This window comes from Zophobas morio, unplaced genomic scaffold, assembly GCF_036711695.1.
Source record: "Zophobas morio isolate AGI-343-1 ecotype UQ-CSIRO unplaced genomic scaffold, CSIRO_AGI_Zmor_V1 ptg000011l, whole genome shotgun sequence".
Classification (NCBI taxonomy): domain Eukaryota; kingdom Metazoa; phylum Arthropoda; class Insecta; order Coleoptera; family Tenebrionidae; genus Zophobas; species Zophobas morio.
Window position 1 is genome coordinate 19,317,344 of NW_026972116.1, and position 21,796 is coordinate 19,339,139.

The 21,796-nt window shown below is 35.5% G+C and overlaps 1 protein-coding gene across 2 annotated transcripts in view; it reads right to left on the bottom strand.

Moving 5' to 3' along the window:
* Positions 1 to 11,824: 11,824 nt before the first annotated feature.
* LOC135127121 (FERM and PDZ domain-containing protein 2-like) overlaps positions 11,825 to 21,796 on the bottom strand; it is a 238,274-nt gene continuing 228,302 nt past the window's right edge. For both annotated transcript variants that reach the window (XM_064053455.1, XM_064053456.1), the window contains 5 exons: positions 19,965 to 20,294; positions 15,164 to 15,373; positions 14,876 to 15,111; positions 14,191 to 14,828; positions 11,825 to 14,142 (listed from right to left, as the gene is read on the bottom strand). In XM_064053455.1, coding sequence (XP_063909525.1) covers positions 13,061 to 14,142; positions 14,191 to 14,828; positions 14,876 to 15,111; positions 15,164 to 15,373; positions 19,965 to 20,294 — 2,496 coding nt within the window. In that variant the 3' untranslated portion in view covers positions 11,825 to 13,060. The remainder of the gene's footprint in view (positions 14,143 to 14,190; positions 14,829 to 14,875; positions 15,112 to 15,163; positions 15,374 to 19,964; positions 20,295 to 21,796) is intronic.

Sequence of the window (21,796 nt, forward strand, 5' to 3'; positions counted from 1 at the left end):
TTGGAAAATCACCTACTCTCTAAAAAAAAGAGAGGGTGGGTGGGCGGGGTTAGTACCTACTAAAATAAGATCGATTTTGGCAAATGACATACCCTCGAAGAAAATTAAGGGTGGGTGGGCGGGGCCAAAACTTGCAAGATAAGACTAATTTTGCCAAATGAGATACCCTCTACCTTTTATTTTCTTAGAGGGTAGATTATTTGCCAAAATCGGTCTTATTTTAGCAGGTACTAGCCCCGCCCACCCGCCTTCTGTTTTGTTAGAGAGATCTGATTAGCCAAAATCCGTCTGATCTTTACAGGTGCTAGCTCTCTAAAAAAATAAAGGGTGGGTGCTTGCCAAAATAAGACTGATTTTGGCAAATGAGCTACTCTCTAAGAAAATAAAGAGCGGGTGGGCGGAGATTTATTTGCTAAAATAAAACTGATATTGCCTTATCTTATAAGTACCAGCCCCGTCCACAAGTGGTGATTTATCATTGCATTCATAGTTTTTAGAATAACTTCTAAGGCGTTTCATAATCATAACCTAAACTTTGTTAATCCTACTTTTTTAAATGTTCGTAGGTGAGAATTCTGATGGTCTGATTAAAAATGCTATATAGTGCGGATTCTGATCCACATTTTCATGACCCACTTGATTCTGCGCATGCTTGCGTTCTGGTCCACTTGACATTGCCCATGCTTGGTTTCTAGCCCACTTGTTGGAGGGAAAATTTGATCTTGGCTAAAGTGCGTCGATCTTGAGCCGAAATTCATATTTTCCCGACAGAAAGTGAGCTAGAACCCGCACTACATAATTGCTCAAAAAAAGCTTTGGAGACATCATTTTGCTACCATTTCCAACGAAGCCATGTTGTGCAAGGATAGGATAATAAACTGCCCAGAACGGGAGATTTTTATCTAACTAACTGAGTCGCCTAAACAGCCATAATGTGAGAGAGATCCGATTAAAAAACTGGCGCCCGAGTTCAACATCGTCTCTTTCACTGCTAAAAGCTTGTCAAGCGGGTACATTTCCGGATCATATTTGGGGTGTTATAAGCGGCATTTGCTCAGTCAACAGCTAGCGTCTATTTTTAATGTTATTCTGCTCTGACATTTTCAGTTGAGGTTGAGGCGAGAAATATCCCGAAAAATTCTATGAATCCTTGTACTTTATTTTTCAGTTCAACAAAGTATTGAAAGATTCTTCTGATGATCTCTAAATTCAGTTGATGAGTTATTTTAACTTCCCGAACGTAGGCTAAGGAAGTATAGTAGTCGAGTCCATCGGACGAATGGCCACTTTTATATTTTCTCGATGTTTCATGACCACTACAATACGAAGAACGTAGTCTCCCGTTTCCGCCTGTCTGTCTGCCTGGTGTCTGTATCCATTTTTATTAGACATATAATCTCCGAAACTACTGGACCGTTTGTTTGTTTGTAAAGATATTAGAAATTTCATGTTAACCAAAATTTGGCTAATCATCCGCACCAACAATTTGATTACGTCATTTCAATGAATTTTATTTTAAAATCTTTTGAATGTTATACAGAAATATATTTTTGTAGGTGTAGTGTACGAATCCTCTTTTAGTTTATCACAAAACTAAAATCGTAAAATCAAATTTTATATATTTTTTTAAAAAAGCTGGACTTGTGGGATTATGCTTATATATAAAAAAAACCTCATTTTCAAGAAAATGTGAGAATACCCACGTCTTATTTAATTATATTATGATCAAATAATAATAATAATACTGAAAACATTTTGTTCCATTGTGGCTTAATTAATAATTTTAGTATTCTGTTTTGAGGAGACAACTCACTCAAATGAAACAAATTTCTATGTGACATTCTTTCGATGCGTAAACACAAACAATCGAAGTTAAGCATGCACACTGATAACAATACAACTTCTCCGTTAGTTATTTGCTTTGAATATATTTCAGATTGTCCGTATATCTGCGGACGGCATCTCATTAGAATTTGCACCCCTGCAACGCAGGGGCTTCGAGGTGTTATCTACACTACTGGTTTTTACTATATAAAGGTTATCAGAAAACATACATTTTTTATAATTTTTCAAAGCAGCGAAATTTGTTGAATTGTACTTCAAGGGCAAGGGAAGTTCTGTCGAAGTAACCTTGGACCAATTTTTTATATTATATTATATTAATGTGTCATTTTCTTACATTTTATGAATTATTTCCTTATACTCATATAAACGCACGGGATCGAGTGGCGGAAACAGAGTAACGGATCCTCATCTAAATGTAGGTTTTCCCATTGCTATTGTTCATAGGAATGTTTATCTACAATACGGGAATGCGAATGTTAATGGTATTTATTTTAATATTTAGTGTCCGAGTTTGGATGTCCTAAATTTCACCGGTGGTCTTTACAAAGAGTCCCCCTTAGGTCCTGGACCTGTAAAGGACCTGAATACAACCAAAAGAGAACGACCCAATCACGTGGTTTGTGGATATCTCGTAGCAATTCCATATTTAGCGGTAAGTCCAATATATGATCGGTACAAGGGCAAAATATTGTGCACACGCATAATTAACTACGCTAGAAATACCTTACACGATAAAAGTAGTACCCGGACCTGCTTCTGCCTTAACAGGGTCAAATTGGGCTCTGGACAGATCATCGAAATGACTGATTCAGCAGAACTCAACTAAGTGAATTGGTTTAATGCCGTTTCCTAGTTATAGGGGTTTCAGTCCAGAACGGTTGGACTAGACAACTTTGAATGTCGGTGTCTCCCTGAAACCAGGTCATCTTCGATTTTAATTCTGATTGGCGTCCAGTACAATTTAATTGGTGGCCCGTGAATTATTTCATATTTCAGAAAAGGATTCGTGGACTTGCTCGAATCGTTTGATTGGAGCGTGGTTTCTGCCCATATTTGGTGAATGGATTGTGGTGACCGAATTTGAATCAAAATTTTTACGCTGAAATTAATTAACAGCGGCGCGAAATCACATTTGAATAATTTGAATTTGAGAAAGAAAAAAATTCATCAAAAAAAAATCGTTAAACATGGGCAACCAGGTGCACGGTAACGCTTGCTGGATAGTTGGACAATTAGTAGCGCTAGGGATTTTAGTTAGAGGGTTGGCGGTTAGACAGAGGGCGGCATGGCGGAGCGTTAGTCTGACTGTTTTTGTGAATCTAAACACGTGGTAAGAGTATCTTAGATGAGGACACAGTTTTCCCCAACCCGCGCGGCTAATAATTGCGGCTTTTAATCAAAAAAACATGCGATCTTTCAACGCGGAACATGTGCTGTAAATTTGTTTTATTGTTTGTAAATTCACCAATCAAGTTTTTTTTTCTTACTCGTCAGTGTGAATTTGCGAGGGTGTGGAAAATGATCTAGATGATTTTGTTGACTGAGTTATTCGAATATGACTCCCGGACCTTACAATTTGAGGGCGGATTTAGTATATTTCAACATGTTTTCCCTCTCTAAAACAGTTATTTATCTTCCATATTTTGCATTTTGATTTATAACTTCTAAAGTCCCCGTTTTCCATTTGAACGCATACAATAAAAAATACAAACAATATAGGATTTCATTTTGTTGACGATCACAGTTCAAAGCTAAAATTTAAACTTTCCCGAGTTTTATACTGCATTTTCGATTCTACATGATCCGTCTCTTCCTCAAGGTAAATCGACTGTCAGATTAGTTGTTTTTGGCTCCAAGACCTACAAAGATTTTGATTTTGTGAATGGATGGTTTCCCAGGCGTTTCATAACCTAAACTTTCTTAATCCTACCTATTTAAGTGCTCGTAGGTGAGTATTCTAATAGTCCTGATTAGAAATGCTGTAGTTATAAAAGTAGGTATATTAGGGTGATTAAAAAAAAAAATAATTTTTTTTTTTCGTGCAAAGAGGTTCAAAAGTTTCTTTTCAACGTAAAAAAATACCAATTAAAATTTGAGCTCTTAATATTAATATTAAGACCGTCCGCATCGCGTTTTTCTATTTCCCATAAGAATAACATGGGAAAATTTTTTTTTTGCACCTTCTGATTTTTATTGCTAGCCCGTCGTGTGTCGTGAAAAAAATTCAATCACATATTTTTATAGAGAATTGAACGCTCTACAAAAAGTGTCTCCTATGATTTTGCGAGAAACCTGATAGTTGAAGAGTTATTTTAGGCTAAAATTAAATTTATCGCAAATTTTGACGTTTTTGATGCATTACAATAAATTTGATGGTCTTATTGGAATAAATCACCACAAAAATTTATGCCCATTTTAACTTTAGTTTTATAAATAGTAATTGTTTATAATTTTATGCTATAATAAGGTCAGTGAAACTCGATAGTTATATCGAATGTACTGAATTTTTTAAAACGTTAAAAGTAACGAATGACGTAGCTGAAAGAGGAATTGCGTTAATTGGAGAATATAACAATTATCTCACCAAGGATGAAGACCAACTACAGTATTTATTACAAGTAGTTCGAGAACATCGGCAACGTTATCCAGATTGTTTAAAAAAAAATCTTCAATAATAACAAAAATTTAAATTACATTGGATTGCTAAGTAATTTTCAAACGATTTAAAAGCCTGATTTAAAAGTAAAGTAAATAAATTTTTTATTCATACAATACCAATCGTCATTTGATTTATTCCTTCGTAAGTATTTTAAATTACTGAAGAAAAATATTTGTCTTTAGGTTAAATAAACTATGATTTTTTAACCCACTGATGCTGAAAATGTTCGGAAAGAGTTTTACTGGCCTTATTATAGCATAAAATTATAAACAATTACTGTTTAAAAAACTAAATTTAAAATGTGTATAAATTTTTGTGGTGATTTATTCCAATAAGACCATCAAATTTATTGTAATGCATCAAAAACGTCAAAATTTGCGATAAATTTAACTTTAGCCTAAAATAACTCTTCAACTATCAGGTTTCTCGCAAAATCATAGGAGACACTTTTTGTAGAGCGTTCAATTCTCTATAAAAATATGTGATTGAATTTTTTTCACGACACACGACGGGCTAGCAATAAAAATCAGAAGGTGCAAAAAAAAATTTTCCCATGTTATTCTTATGGGAAATAGAAAAACGCGATGCGGACCGTCTTAATATTAATATTAAGAGCTCAAATTTTAACTGGTATTTTTTTACGTTGAAAAGAATCTTTTGAACCTCTTTGCACGAAAAAAAAAATATTTTTTTTTTTTTGAATCACCCTAAGGTATATAAGTGCAGGTTCTGATCCACTTTTTCGCGGGAAAATTTGATTTTGCGCATGCTCAGTTTCTGGTTCATTTGATATTGCGCATGCTTGATCTCTAGCCGACTTATTGGCGGGAAAATTGGATCTTGGCCGAAGTACGTCGATCTTGATCTGAAATTCAAATGTTTCCGATAGAAAGTGGGCAGAACCCGCACTATATACACATTATACTACTCTGTGGTTTTCAGTTGAGAGAGAAATACCCCAAAAAATACTATGAATTCTTGTTCTCTATTTTTCAGTTCCACAAAATATTGAGAGATTCTTCTGAAAATCTCTACTGATTCGGTTGATGAGTTATTTTTTTGAATTGTCTTTATCACTCTCAAAGGGAATTCTGGACTACCTTCTGTTGAGTACATTCTAAAATTTCACGTAAACCGTTTGGCCCTTTTCTTGATGACCGACCAGTTCGTCACGGTAAGGTTCTTTTAGAACAGAATATTCTAGAATCTACATGAAACTTCATCAGTTATCTTTTCTCTTCAATTTCAACCTTGTCCTGTACGTGAAAATCTTCCGGCTCTTCTCATTTAAACAAACTAAATTCTTCACGAGTTTTCTTGTCCCATGCTTGCGAACTAACTTTCTTCTTCTCTTACTGAAACCGTGTTTTTCTTGGTTTTTTAATCTTCTCGACATTATTTTCTAGCATCTCTTTTCCTTAGTTCGTCTAAGTCACATCATTAATGTATTTCTTCTAATGTAACGTCTTTCAATCCCACTGCTGCCACCAGTTTTATGAGTGATGTGGAATCATGTAAATTGTCTGTTTTTGACATGCTTCTGTTTCTCAATTGCTTCATAAGGAAAACCCTACCATTTTCATAGTCACAATCATAAAAATAAAAACGTGAAATTCAGTTTGCAGTAGGGTCACCTGTCCACGTTGATAGTACACAAAATTTTGTCTTTAAAACATCTTGAAACTTAAGATTTTCGTTGAATAATCAGTTTTCTTTTTAGTTTTTCATAAATCATGTCATTATTCTAATTTTGTTTTTGTATCGGCTTTAATATTATGATATTACAGTGAGATTAGGTAGATAATATACATCACAGACATTAATCAAGTCCGTCAATATTACATTGATTCCTCACGTAATCCCTTAATAGGGTACCTTGTATTAATGTAATGTACATTCTAGGTTCCTTGGACAGCATATTACGGTCTGCAATGTGTATGTCCTCCAGGTTTTTGCACGAAGTAGTTAGTTTCCTCTGTTTCTCTGCTTGTCAGATTTAAAAAAATTACTGTTCCCCGAGGGCCTTTGTAGTATCCAAACTTTGCTCATTAGAATTAATGTTAGAGATAATTTCACCCAGCAAATCCATTAGGAACTCCAGCCTCTAACCTAAATTTGTCTACGCATTAAATTACGGGTGTTAACTTTATTTTCAACGAACTATGGCTTCTTGAAACCAACTTTTATGATTAAAACAAGCTCATCGCACCGTCGAGGACTCGCCGGTCTCAACGGACTCTCGCGCCCCAGTTTCAAATTTAAGATGAAATCAGGTGCAGCGTGAATCACTCTCAAACCCGATATCTTTTCATCTCGTTCCTTTTGATAACTCCAAGTTTGTGTGATGACATTCGAATGCAGGTTTTCCGCTTTTCGCGCTATCGATCTGCGTGCTTTTATTACGGGCACTACCTTTCAAAGACTATTTGTCAGGGGAGAATTAAAAGGCTAATCAAAGTTATATCTCCGAAACTTAAAGACGTTAATAAATCTTATTGTTTACAACGGGAGATTTATCGTTGGCGAGTAGACGTAAAATTCGAATTGAAAACACCATTTTACATGCATCACAAATCACAAACAACATAAAAATTAGATTGGGTCATTTACAACCCCTGTTATTAATCACGGTTTGGGTTGCGCTTTATCGTATTTACGGCCTCTGATTTTGATTGTACGGTTGAAAATTTGCCCTTCGGTCTGGGGGCAAACGTTTTTTGACAAAGATCGACCTTTAACTGGGGCTAGAGTAAGCCGGAACATCGGTTGAAAGGATTTTCTCTCACGTACGAAATCGTTTACGAAATTTGATTTTTTCTGGATTTTCACCCTCCAGACAATGTTTTCGATTTATCAAGTAAATGGAAGCTAATTTTCCACATCGTTAAACGTGTCAGAACCATTTAAGGCGGCAATTTTCGGTAATTGCTCCTAGATGCAGTGTTTCGGAAAAAACAACCAACAATCAGTACCTACCTCAACGGACTTTAACAACTGCTTCGATAAATTCAATCGGGGAAGAGGGGGAAGAAAGGACGGATCTTCATATCACCTTTATTCTAACATGGTCAGTACAATATGCTTAATCTAACATAATGCTATGCAGTAATTTGTCAGTTGTGATAATCAGACTGTTATAAAATTATGTTTAGGCACAGTCGTACAATGGCCTTACTAAATAGCGTCCTATCTAACATAGCATCACAAACATGGTGACAAGAAACACTCAAAGATAAAGGAGGGTGACAGCACCTCGTACAGCAAAGTCTTAGTGAAATAGGCCCTAAAACAAATACATCCCAAGTCTAAGTTTAGCTAAACACGAAATAACGACCTGCGTTTAATTGACCCTCCTTTCCCTCTAGTCCGTTTTATTATAATGTATTATTATCGAGTCACATTAAATAATAAAAATTAAAGTGACATATTTACAAATGACCTTACATCTATACGCTTATCAAATCACTCGTTAGCCGGTATTAACTTTTTAATGAACGATATTTACACTAAGTTTAGTTTGTTATCAAAGAGAACTTGGGATATCTCAAGCGAACGAAACACAACACAAAATAAAAGTCTGTGATTAGTATTGTGTTAACACAGATTCCTTATAAGTACGATATTATGACTGTTATCGGCACTTGACATTTAACTACGGAAGCTCTAACGTTTTGAAATATCTCATATTTCATTATTGGTCTTTCTGACTTTCGGTGCACCCAAATACATACTTTCGGAAATTACTTCTAATATCACAATGCGTCGCTTTGTTCATTATAGTAACGTTTGACTATTTATTTGTATTTAAAGACAAGTCATAACAAAAATAATACAAAATTTTGAACGAACGAAACCTCAACACTTTGATTATGTAGCCTTTTCTGCGTCCGTCTATCCGCTTTCATCTTCGTCGGCGAACCTTCCGTTATAATAAGGAAGGTATCGCACCACGGGTCTCCAGTCTGTCAGATAAACCACCAGCACCAACGAGGCCAAACTGTAACATATGGCACTAGGAACAAACCCCATCAAAATTTTTATCTGATTTGGGCCTATAACGCGCAGGAAATGGGGAAACTCGAGCACGGGCGTCTGGTTGAAGCTGCTGCCATCGCCTATTTTTGGGGGTTTGGTTGCTGTTGGTTTTTTGCCTTGTTTTCTCGTTTCGCGCTCTTTTGCTTCTTCGCAGATGGATTTCGAGGATTTAGGTTTTTCTTTCATTTTGACAGTCAGTAAATTGTTGATGGATCGTGACACTCTTTGATCTTTTCAATTTCGATGCTCAGGCGACTTCAAAATTTTCACAAAATTCGATAAAATGTTCTCGTCAAATTTTCATTTCTACTAACGACTGACATTTTTGAACCCACCATGGGGATAATTAATACGTGCAGTTGGTGACAGTGCAAAATAAAAATTTGTTCAAAGTCCAGGCCATTTCTATCCGTCCATTTGATAAAAAGTAAGGGTGGTCACACTGCCTTGTTTGGGTTTTTGTTCAGTACGGTTGATAGTGACGAGATTTGACGTTTTATTGATTATTATAACTATTTATGGATTTAATTTGTTTTACCAATAAAATACACATTTTTTTTCGAACCTATAGTCCAACCACCATCGTATTAGGTAAATCTGAAGTTTGACATATGAGGAAAACAAAGATTGGTTATGTTATAACTAATTCATCTGCAGATTTTGGAAGGGTTTTGACGTTTCAAAACGTTTTAAGGACAGTATAATATGAAAATCACCACTGGAGTTTTTTTTTTTTTGTTAGCAACTGAAATCAACAAGAAGTGGTTCTTTAATTTTGGACTGTGAGTGGCTGCGGGCTGCATAAATGCGGAAAGTCCGAAATAAGACTGATATTGCAAAATAACATACAGTTGGCTCCAGAAAAAACGAGAACTGTCAAAGTTAGCATGGCAGATTATTATTGTATGAATTTTCCTAGTTTAAACGGGACTACTTTGAAATAGGTTACAACAGTAATGATATTATTTTCTGTCAAAATAGTGACAAATATTTAACAGATCTGTCAATTGACAAGTAAGAGACAGGTACATTTTACATTGTACAAAAATTCCATTCCCGTTTTTTCTTGAGCCAACTGTACCCTCTAAGAAAATAAAGAGCGGATGGGCGGGGCTACTTACTAAGATAAGATTGATTTTGCCACATAACATACCGTCTAAGAAAATAAAGAGCGGCTGGGCGGGGTTAGTACTTCCCAAGACAAGACTGATTTTGCCAAATGGTATACCTTCTAAGAAAATAAAGGGTGGGTGGGCGGGGCCAGGACTTGCCAAGATAAGACTGATTTTGGCAAATGGCATACCTTCGAAGAAAATGATGGATGAGTGGGCGGGGCTAGTACTCGCTAAGATAAGACTGATTTATCCAATTGACATACCCTCTACCCTTTACTTTCTTAGAAGCTATGTCATTTGGCAAAATCAGTCTTATCTTAGTAAGAACCAGCCTCTCCACTCGTCCTTCATTTTCTTAGGTCATTTGCCCAAATCAGTCTTATCTTGGTAAATACTAGCCCCGCCCACCCGCCCTTTAGTATCTTAGAGAGTAGGGCATTTGCCAAAATCAGTCTTATTTTGACAATTACTACTTTGTGTAGTTCCATTCAATTTTGAGTCAGTAAAATGCCCCCGAATTAATTTTAATTAATTAATTAATTGTCATTACGTTCAAGTTCTTTGACATTTAAAAGAATTTGACCCATTTTTCTTACGAAATCCGAGAAAACACCTCACAACCCGCAATTTTCGGAAATTTACAATGTGGGGTGCAAAGATGGAGTAATACTGAGTGTTTGTGATGTTTTTGTGCGGTTGGTATCATCTGGTTATTCAAAAATTAAAAACCACCACCTGTTGAATCAAGTTGGTACTAAGTCTTATTTTTACACTGGCGAGTCGGCAGTGCAAAAAACTTAAAATCTGAAATTTCATGTCAAAAATGTCAAAATAAAATATGTAAACAAAGCAACATGTTTTGAATGAAAGCCATGATCCTAACCTCATATTTTTTTGATAGCACATCTTGGCACCAAAAATATATCTGGACAATGTTGTCGGTTGAGTTTCGTACCGTGTTGCCGGTTGAGTGGTTTTTTAATTTTTGAATAGATAATAAATAGTACCTGAAACTAAATTTTTGGCAATTTTGTACTTTAGCTGTCCACGAAAATTCATTAGAAAGATTTTTCAAAACTTGATGATCCACTGAGCATTTAGCAGAAATAATTTAATTTTAATTTTTCGCAAAAGGCCCAGACGGTTAAAGTAAAATTTTACCAATAGTTTTCTAACCTCACTAATTCTTACCTAAATCGTTTATATTTAGGGGAATCTGGTATCACCAACCCGAAGAAATGTAATCAATTACTAAAAAATTGACAACGAAAATGGTTCACTCAGCATTGAACAACTACGTAGGGGAGGTTGGATATGTTGGTTACTAGGTGTGAAAATTCGGTGTCACTATGTACAGTAACCCGGAAATTATGACTTAAACAAAATATAATAATTGCCCTCAAATTTTCTACTTTGACTGTAGAAGTTGTTCCTTCATATTTTTTGCAATCTTACAAGAATATTATTAAATATCATTTAGAAATTTGTACTCAAACGGCAACAATAAAAGAAAAAGAAAAATTTTAAAACAAAAATTAAAAAAAGAAAATTATCCACACCTTCAAGAGTAATTCTATGCTTAGTCAGAGTCTGTACAATTTAAGAAAAAATATTCTTTGTAATACAGAAGCTAACTTTAAAGACGAATGGCTTATTCGTGAAAGTTTAGTTTTCCAGTGAAATTTAATGTTAAAAAATTATGTTGGCAACATTGGCACGTTTCGTGTTTGGTTTGACAGCTATGATCAAATACCTACAAATAAACTACCAAATAGTTCCAATGCCGACATCATTATTTTTAAAATAAATTTCATGGTCTACTAGACGACTTTTTTTTTCGAATATATGGTACAATTGGGAGCATGGAATAGTTTATGTTTCTATTTATTTCGGTTGGCCATATTCATTTTTTTTAAGTGTAAAACGGATATTTTATGTCAAAATGACACAACAGTAGTGTTTATATAATCCACGTACGCCTATGATTTTTTATAAAATTAAACTAGGAAAATTAACGTATTAATTACTCCGTGCTCCTAAAAATATAGTGTACACATTCAAAAATGCAACTTTTCTTAGCAAGTATTAGCCCCGCCCACCCGCCCTTTATTTTCTTAGAAAATAAGTTATTTGCTAAAATCAATCTTGTCTTAGCAAGTATTAGCCCCGCCCACCCACCCTCCATTTTCTTAGAAGGTAAATCATTTGCCAAAGTCAATCTTGTCTTAGCAAGTATTCGACCGAAAAAACTCGTCTAGTAAGCCGTGCAATTTATTTTAAAAATAATTATGTTGGTACTGCAGTTACTCGACCTTTTATTTGACAGTCAAACCGATGTTGTATAGAAAAATAAATCGCACGGTCTACTATTGACTTTTGTTTGTCATTTATTTGTCAAGTAGGCAATTATCAGGTTGACGCCTGTCCAACCTCATATAAATTAACCTATTTGTTTGTAAAACTGATATTTCAAAAGCAATCGTTCAATTTTCTAACCTAAAATCTAAAAAGCCGTTTTAAAATTGTGGAAAAATTACTAAAAATGACAGATTTTCTTTTAAAATTTCCCATTTTTATTGAACACAACCGTATCTATCCTGTTCTAGTTTTTGTTTTTTTCTCTGCACAGGTAATCGTGATAAAAATGAAGTTAGTCGTTAATTCTCAATTAGAAAAATATGAACAATATATAAAGTGGGTACAGTATCGGACGGTGAAACGTCAAATGTGACGACAAATTAGTCACTTTCTTACTAAACCACGTTTACACCCACGAAATTTGGAAAATTTACACCAGGAGGTGTGGTCAGATATTTTGTTTATTATGAACTGTACTGTGGATATAATTCCCATATAAAACATTTAAACTCTATTGGCATAGAATACGTGTGAATATTTTTTTTCTAAAGGTACTTCACAGACGGAATATTTTTTGAAAAAAGTAATAGTAATACTTTTGTAGTTACAAGAACAGTACAGTTTTCAAGAATACAAAATGTATTTATTTTAAGATTACACCAATGTGTTCAATTCTCAGTGCTAATTATTACAATTGGGTGAGTGTAATTGGGGTTTAGTAACAAAAGGAATAACCTTCAAATTTATGGAATGTCACTTTGACGTTGTTGTTCCATATGGCACTTAATGATCCTACAAACTGTAATTCTTGATGAGAACATCTTATTCCACTTTATTCTATGTAACAAAACTTTGTGTACTGCCGCCTGAGCATCGAAAATTGAATCTACTGTCCACCTAGCGTCCCATTTCCGAAAGCAACACATTCATTCACAATGTTAAAGTGGGCTTCAAATCTGGTGAATTCAGATAAGTAAAACACGAACGCGGATCCAAATCTAAAGCCCATTTATCATTAATTCAGGTACAAAACGTACACTGTGTACAATTAAATAAATACTTGTTCATCCTCGGAATTGGAAAAGTAATTATCGCTTCTATCTATCGTTTTTTTGACTGGTGTTACAGGATACCTCACAGGCCCCCTCCACTTCCTGCTCAGGCCTAGACTTCGAGGTAGTGCTATAGGCGGTATAGTAGATTTCTGCTGTGAATTATCCTCCTGACTTGAACAGTTCAGAATTTTCCGATCGAGTGACCTAAAATTCGCATCGATTTCCCTCTTTGGTATCATATCAACCACAACAGCCTTGTCAAACGCCTCGTTCGAATAAATTTGATTGCACGATTTTGAAATATTTTTGTTCAACGTCGAACCACTAGAATTACATAGAGGCAAGGTCTTTTTAGACATCAAGTTTTCGGTTTCAGATTCAATTTCGTAGCGGATATGTTTATGATATGGTACTTCCGTTGATGTGTTAGTGTTAGCTCCGTATTTATGAAAATTAGAAATATCGAGACAACTTTCAGTCACGTGCTTCTCCACAGGACTGCCAACCTTGTCGCTGTATAAAACCCTTTGTACACTAGACGAACTCGTATTATTATTAGGATATGATAAGCGTTTTAGTTTGTTCATCGTATTTTCTAACCTTAACGTTTTTAAATGTGACTCATTTATGTTTGATAAATTCATTTTACTTTTTAATTGCTCTGTATCACCAAGCTTCAGAGTTGATTGTGTGTGGGAGTTGCGTTTAGATGGCGCCACCCTCGACAACACAAAATCGACTTTCTGCCCTGTATTCGTTAGTAAGTTTAAAGCGTTTTTGTATTTCATTCCGAGGAGACTGCGACCATCGACGGCCACTACTTGGTCGCCGCTTAAAATATTTCCTGTTAAGTGTGCCGGTCCTCCCAGAATTACCGACTGGATGTAGACGTTACCGTCAGAGCCCTCTGTGATCTGAATGCCCAAACTACCTTTACCGTCTCGCTTTACCGCAACATTCGACAGAATACGTTCTTCAGCGAAGGAAATATTGTTGAACTTTTCCAATAGAGTGTCGCTGATGCTCTCTTGGAAGTCCGGTAGAAACTGATTTCCGCAAGATTTTACCGAGGAATCTGCAAACAATCCATTAAAACAGGTTACCCAGTTTCGAATGAAAATACCTATAATGTAGGCCTCATTTGAAGGAACCCTTTCATTGGTAGGCGACCGAGAAATCGAAGTCGAGCTACAGTGCAAAGACACCGACTGCAGCGACATCTCTTCGAGGTATTCGTGACTCGCCGCATTGACCGCTTCCATCGATCGCGAGACGCGTCCGAGATTACTGAACACTCGAGTCCCCATTTTCACACCTCTTCGCTTATCGCTCGTGATGTTATTACCCAAACCCGACAAATAGCAACTATCTAGAACCAATCCGGAACTCTTTCTCTCCGCAGGGTGTTCGTTTTCTTTATTTTGGTAGTCTTCGTTGATTTCGTCGTAGTTGATTGCCGCGAAATCGTTAACACTCTTCGCTTTTCTACATTTGGTTTCGTTCGTCGTTTTGTTGCTGCATTTGGAAGATGCGCGAAAATCGATCTTAAATTCAGTTTCCGCGTTTACGGTGGCTTGGTCTAGAGCCACGTAGCGGGGGTTCGTCAGAGCTTCCAATTTACATAAGGAATTTGTTTCGTTTTTCATGTCTTTCAAAGGAATGCCGAACTGCTGGGACAGGGTCTGGAGAGAAGTGTACTCGGTGCGGAGGCGCAAGAAGAACTGATGGTGCAACGAAGCTAAACGAAACGTAAAGTAACTCCTGAAACGAAGGTACAGTGATGAGTCAAGACTAGTTTTTCAGCTTACTTCTTATGGTCCATTTTTAACTTGTACTTTTTTAGTTTTGACGAGTGCAGGGTTTTGGAATGTGGAAGTATACATAAGTACTGTTTGCTGTAGCACAAAGTTTGAATGCTTCTCCATTCAAACATTTCGTATAGTTGTGGTCCACAGTTGCTTGATGATCTGTCTCGTTCGTAAAGGTTGATCCCTTGGGCGCTAATGTACAGCCAAACGTCTTTATGATTATTGTCTTTTAGCATCTATGGAAAAATTAACAATAGTTTAAATTTTATTAAAGAATGAAAATATTACCCAAGTTGCTGTGTAAAAATGTCCTCCATAGTGTGGGAGGCTCTGTGCAAGAATAATAAAGTCTTGTTCGGCCTTCTCCCCACTTAGTCCACTTTTAGAAATATGAGATCGGATAAGTCCTTGTCTCAAACTGTACTGGTCATCCACTGCACAAGACATTGTTTCAGGAACATAATGTTCCAGAAGAAAATAATCTCTAGATCCATGTTCCTAAAACATAAAATGTTTACTATCCTGCAACAAATGTTCTCTCGCACAATTATTCTCGGACCCTCCTCTCACAGCGAAGTGTTACCGAGCTATTCGGGTACGAATGTTACACAATATTTTATATAATCATCCGAAAACATTAATATTTATGTTTTTGTTTATTGATATTGAGATGCGAGGTAAATGAAGTTTGAAATTTTTTATCTTCAAAGTTTTCACGAACGATCGATAAAGTCGACATTTTGATAGTAGCAAGACTAAATTGTGGCCATTAATCTTGTGAAGTTTATTACCTCAAATAAAATACACTGGAGACGTCACATACCTATTCTTAAATTAAACCCACACCAAAGCAAAAAAAATGTCGTAGAAGTTTTCTCTTGATTATTATTATTTCTAAATATAGATATAAATAAAACGGATTATTACAGACTACGCCAAAATTACAGACGATTTTAGGTCGGGTTTCCTATGATAACTTCCAGTGAGACGAATTTTATTAAATTCCAACAGTCCTCTTAGAAATACTGGAAATGCCAAAATACAACATTCTTGCTACGTTTTATTATTTACCCAAAAAATAAATAATACATTGGAGTTGACACTGTTGCTATACAGAAGTTCAACTCTAAAAAAAATAAACTGAAGGACGAAGTCGTTTTGAAATTATTGGAACCAAAAGTTTCTATAACTAAATCAAACATTTTTTAGGATGGTCGATTAATACAATAAAATACAGAGTATTTATAAATAATTGTTACAACGCGACGGCGACGTCGTGATCGGTAATTCCACACATTGCGTCACATAAAAGGTTTTTATTTTCATGTCTAACAACAAATAAATTAGCAAAATTATATAAGCGAGATATACAATATTTCAAATTTCCTAAATTATTATTTAAATTTAATCGATTCTCCTTTGGAAATTTTCAAACAGTAATTTGCCGTATTCAAAATGTAATTTTAAACATTGATGCGCACTGAGAAATTATCAGTAAGAAAATCCCATCGTGAATTCCAAGAAGGAAAGAAACTCGGACGTTCCTCTCACAGCGAAGTGTCTACCGAGCGACATACTGTGATTTCGACCATATTTAACACGTCTTTTTATTTATGTGATGGGGAATTCAATTCACGATGTAATCTTGATTAATATTGATTTATTGAGACCATCATAAATGTTATGGCCGGGCCGTAGGGAGCGCAGCGCACGATCTTAGTTGGCCGTGACTATCGTTACATGTTAATTTGTGATGGATATTTACTGTCATGGTAAGCGGCTAATACGGGCTATTTTGTTACTTTATTTCTCGAAATTTTCGAAAAATTAGACGTTTTTATTTTCTTGCATAACAACGAAGAAATTAGCAATATTATACAAGCGATATATACAATATTTTATAATATTTTAAACTGTGATATGTCTAAAGGGATGGATGATTTTTCCCAAGTTATTATTTAAATTTAGTAGATTCGCCTTTGGGAATTTTAAAATAGTAATTTGCTATATTTAAGATTCAATTTTAAACATTGATGCGCTTTGAAAAATTATGAGTAAGAAAATGTCATCGTGAAGTCGAAAAAGGAAAGGATTTCATGCTGATTTTGTGTTACCATTTATTTATGTGTTCCCCGACCGGAATTTTTGAATAATTATTCTCGGACCCTCCTCTCACAGCGAGGTGTGTACCGATTGATTAATTAATTTTGATTTATTGAATTTAACAACACAGAGATCCTCATAGGAACCGTGTAAATTAAGTTTTTGGGCTCAACGTTTCGCACACTTTCGTAAGTGGCATATTCAGGAGCAGGGTTAAGAATAAGGCAAAAGAACACGGCAACTCAGTAGGTCAACCATACTGCTCCTGAAGATGCCACTTACGAAAGTGTGTGAAACGTTGAGCCCAAAAACTCAATTTACACGGTTCCAACCCGGAAAACGATCATGTGTGGATTCCGACCGTGAAAGCCTCCGAAATTATTACCAAAACTAGAAAAAATTTAACCAAGAAAAAATCATCGCTAGCTCCGTGTGTAAGAAAAAGATCACGGGGATTTTAATTAACAATTCGTTCATCAACGCATTACAACGCGACGGCGACGTCACGATCGGAAATTCCACACATTGCGTCATAAAAGGGATAAAAAATGTTACTTTATTTCTCGAAATCTTTAGAAATTAGACGTTTTTATTTTCTACTGTAACAACGAAGAAATTAGCAAAATTATACATGCGAGATATATATTTTGAATTTTCTAAATTGTTATTTAAATTTAATAGATTCTCTTTTGGAAATTTTCAAACAGTAATTTTCCATATTCAAGATATAATTTTAAACAGTGATGCGTTTGAGAAATTATCAGTAACAAAATGCAATCGTTAATTCGGACCTTCCTCTCACAGCGAAGTGTGTACCAAGCGACATATTATGAGTTAGACCATATTTAACCCGTTTTTTATTTATGTGATGGGGAATTCGATTCACGATGTAATCTTGATTAATTTTGATTTATTGAATTTAACATCATGGTGATTCTCGTAGGAAGCCCTAACTAATAGGGGCGAAACGTTGGTAGAATAAAATTACACAAAGCCGAAAACTGCTTGAGTCCGCAATCCGAATAAAGCAACAAAATTAGTTTTGTGTAAATTGTGCAAAAAAGTGACCATTCGTCCGATGGATTCGATTACAATACTTCCTTCGCTTACGCTCGGAAAGTAAAAAAAAACAAACAAAAAAAAACAGCCAACCTTCCGACATTCTATATGCAACACAACAAACACATATGCAACCTCCGGGTTGAATATGTGTGCTACCCATGCGAAGCTATGTTATGTCATCAGTGACTTAAGCACCAAGTACATAATTCGACATAAATGTTACGACCGGGCCGTAAGAAGTGCAGCGGACGTCAGATCTTAGTTGGCCATGACTATCGTTACATGTCAGTTTGTGATGGACATCCACCGTCATAGTAAGCGACAAATTTGGGATGTTTTGTTACTTTTTTTCTTGAAATCTCTAAAAACTAGACGTTTTATTTTACAATACTTTAAATTATATGTCTAAATGGATGGTTTTTCCTAAGTTATTATTTAAATTAATAAGATTCTCATTTGGGAATTTTTAAATAGTAATTTGCTATATACAAGATTTAATTTTAAACATTGCCGCGCTTTGAAAAATTATAAATACCATTGCGAATTCAAAGAAGGAAAGGGTTGATTTTGTGTTACCATTTATGTGGTCTACGACTTGAATTTTTAACAATTATTCTCAGACCTTCCTCTCACAGCGAAGTGTGTATCAAATTTAACATCATGGAGATTCTCATAGGAAACCCAAACCAATAGGGGCGAAACGTTGGCAAAATAAAAATTATTCAGACCGAAAATTGCTTGAGTCCGCAGCCCCCATACATAAAACAAAATTAGTTTTGTGTAAATTGTGCAAAAAACAGCCAAACTTCCATGTCATTTGCCAAAATCAGTCTTAGCAGGTACTAGCCCCACTCACCCGCCCTCTCTTTTCTTAGAGGGTATGTCATTTGCCAAAATCGGTCTTATTTTAGCAGGTACTAAACCCACCCACCCGCCCTCTCTTTTCTTAGAGAGTATCTCATTTGCCAAAATCAGTTTTATCTTAGCAGGTACTAGCCCCGCCCACCCACCCTCTCTTTTTTCGAGGGTATGTCATCTGCCAAAATCAGTTTTATCTTAGCAAGTACTGATGACTAACTTTAAAAAAAAATGATCAAAATTTGGAAACATCACGAGTGTTTAGTTGGTTATGATTTAATGGATTTTTCTTTTGCTTTATTTATTAATGAAAAATAAGACCTTGTTAAAAAAAAATAAAAGATGAATTTCAGTCACCATCGTTATTAAGAAATCAGAAAGTAAGCTGGAGGGCATTTACGCATTAGGTGCGTGCAGTGTTGTAAATTTTTCTTTTATAAAATTACGTTTTTTTCGTAGTTAATCTACTTCATAAAGGTTTTTTTTTTTAGTTTTTTTGGGACCCCCGAAACCCCCGTACATAAGGCACTGAAGAGTTAATCCACCATTTTCCAGACACCCGGTATACAAGATTTAATTTTAAACATTAATGCGCTTTGAAAAATCATCAGCAAGAAAATGCCATCGTGAATTCAAAGAAGGAAAGGGATTTCATGCTGATTTTGTGTTAGTATTTATGTGTTCTACGACTGGAATTTTTGAACAATTATTCTCGGAAGTTCCTCTCACAGAGAAGTTTTACCGACCGCAAAATTTTTAAAGTTATGTTTAGCTTATTTTTACGTCCCGAAAGAGAGCAGTATTGTAATAGTCCATTTGACGAATGGCTAATTTCACATCTCCTCGACGTTTCGTAGCTCCTAGAATGTGAAAAAGAAGGTCCCCGATTCCGTCTAGCAGACGATGACTACTACACTACAATAATATGGATTTTGCCACACTAAACGAAACAAAACCGCTGTTTTTAGAACTAGTATCACATAAAATTTTCATTTCAGTTTCTTGATTCTTTTGTCGACCGTACAGAATACAACTTATTACATATATAAAAAATATTTATACCAACCCTTTCACTGTAGTCTCCAAACTCGGCTTGCAGAGCGAGTCCATCCAGCTCGATTAGTTGCGAGAACGAGCACGGTAATTGGTGTTCTAAAATCGACCTTCTTAGCTGAAGGTAGAGCAAATGGCGGGCCTGCGGTCCTCTAATGCCCCGAAGACTCGGCAAAAAGAAGCGCACCCTCATGAACAGTGTGAGGGCGGCATTTTGGGAACTGTTAGATTGCACAGCCTTGCAGATTCTGGTGTCCGACGGTAAAAACACAAAATCGCCGGCTATCAGCGCCGAGAGGCCTAGCATGAAGTTTTCCTCGATGTGCTCTTTTTGAATGATGGCCTGTAATTACGGGAATAACGTTAGATGTGCCATTCTGAGGTGGCATGCTTTGTGAATTGTAATGCAGTTAAGGAAAAAAGTACCCCGACGGGTCAGGTTCTTGTTGGTCATTATCATTACACTGTGGGTAAAATTCCTTCGAGTGCTCTCCGACTACACATATAGTCAAGACGTGCTGTCATCAACAGAGCATTGCGCAACATAGTTTTAACTGGGGTTTGATCGATTGGCGGCGGAGGACATGTGGTAAGAGTAAGATTAAAGTAACGGAAAATCTGAAAAAACAGTCTTGTTTTGCAACGATTTTGCAATTAAATATGAAATTTTTATTACTTTTGGTGACGTAATAATTTTTCTGAATATTTCCGATGAATATAATAAGGTAATGGATAATGCTTACCGTGTTTGTTTGGGATTATCAGTGAAAGTTTAATAGGATTAGCGCTCACGGGGTTAAAAGTTTGGAACGATGGATAAATACTGCATGTAATACTAACGAGTAATTATATATTTTAGAACACGGATGATTTTATTATCCGACTTAATTGCAGTCGGGTTGACAGATAATTGACGTTTGATTTGAAATAATTGTTTTCAGAACTAGTGCGTGAGTTTTGCTGTTTACGACAATTTTCTAACCTAACATTGTTTTCTTGTTAATTATCATTTTCAATAACCGTCAGTTTTGACTCTCTCTACACGCCGTAAACAATTGAAATAATATTTTTTTTTATTGTACACCTGTTATATGTGTGTACTATATATCAAGTACGGAGAGAGTAATAAAAAACACGATCAAAGAAAACTATTGATTTTTGAACATTGTCATCTTGTCAGAATAACGTCAAAGTTTTGAACTGAGAATATAATTCATGGATCACATGACCCCATTTCTTCCAATAGAATTTGTCCATGCCCTTAGTTACATGTCTATCACAGCGATAATAATTTTATTGCCTTATTGTGGTCTGATGCTACCTAAATTTAAAAACTGTCAAATTTGACAAATTTTAGAATGTCATAAATTTTTTTTGTCTTTTATGGCTTGCCAACGTTGGGGGCAAGCTCAAAACGACGAAATCAATTCTATTATCAAAAAATGTGTTCATTTATTATATTCTCATGTTGAATATAACTCGTGATATGATTAATAATCGAAGATATGGCTCGTGAAACCGAAGCAGCACATTCAACTCGTGCTTCGCACTCGTTGAATCTGCAGCTCGGTTTCACTCGAAATATTATCGATAATAATCATATCACTTGTTATATTATAATTGAAAATGCAACGATCAGACCACCTTTCAAAAATCTATGGTTGTCCTGCTTTTTTTGTTCTCTCTGTATATGCGACAAAGCCATTTATTTTGTTGAATTTTCGAAGAAATAAAGCTGAAAAATATTGAAAAATTTACATTTTTGAAAAAGTGCTTGATAATTCTCACAAAATTCTGGAAAATACATTTCGACCAGTTGATGCGATAAACATAACGCGCTGTCCG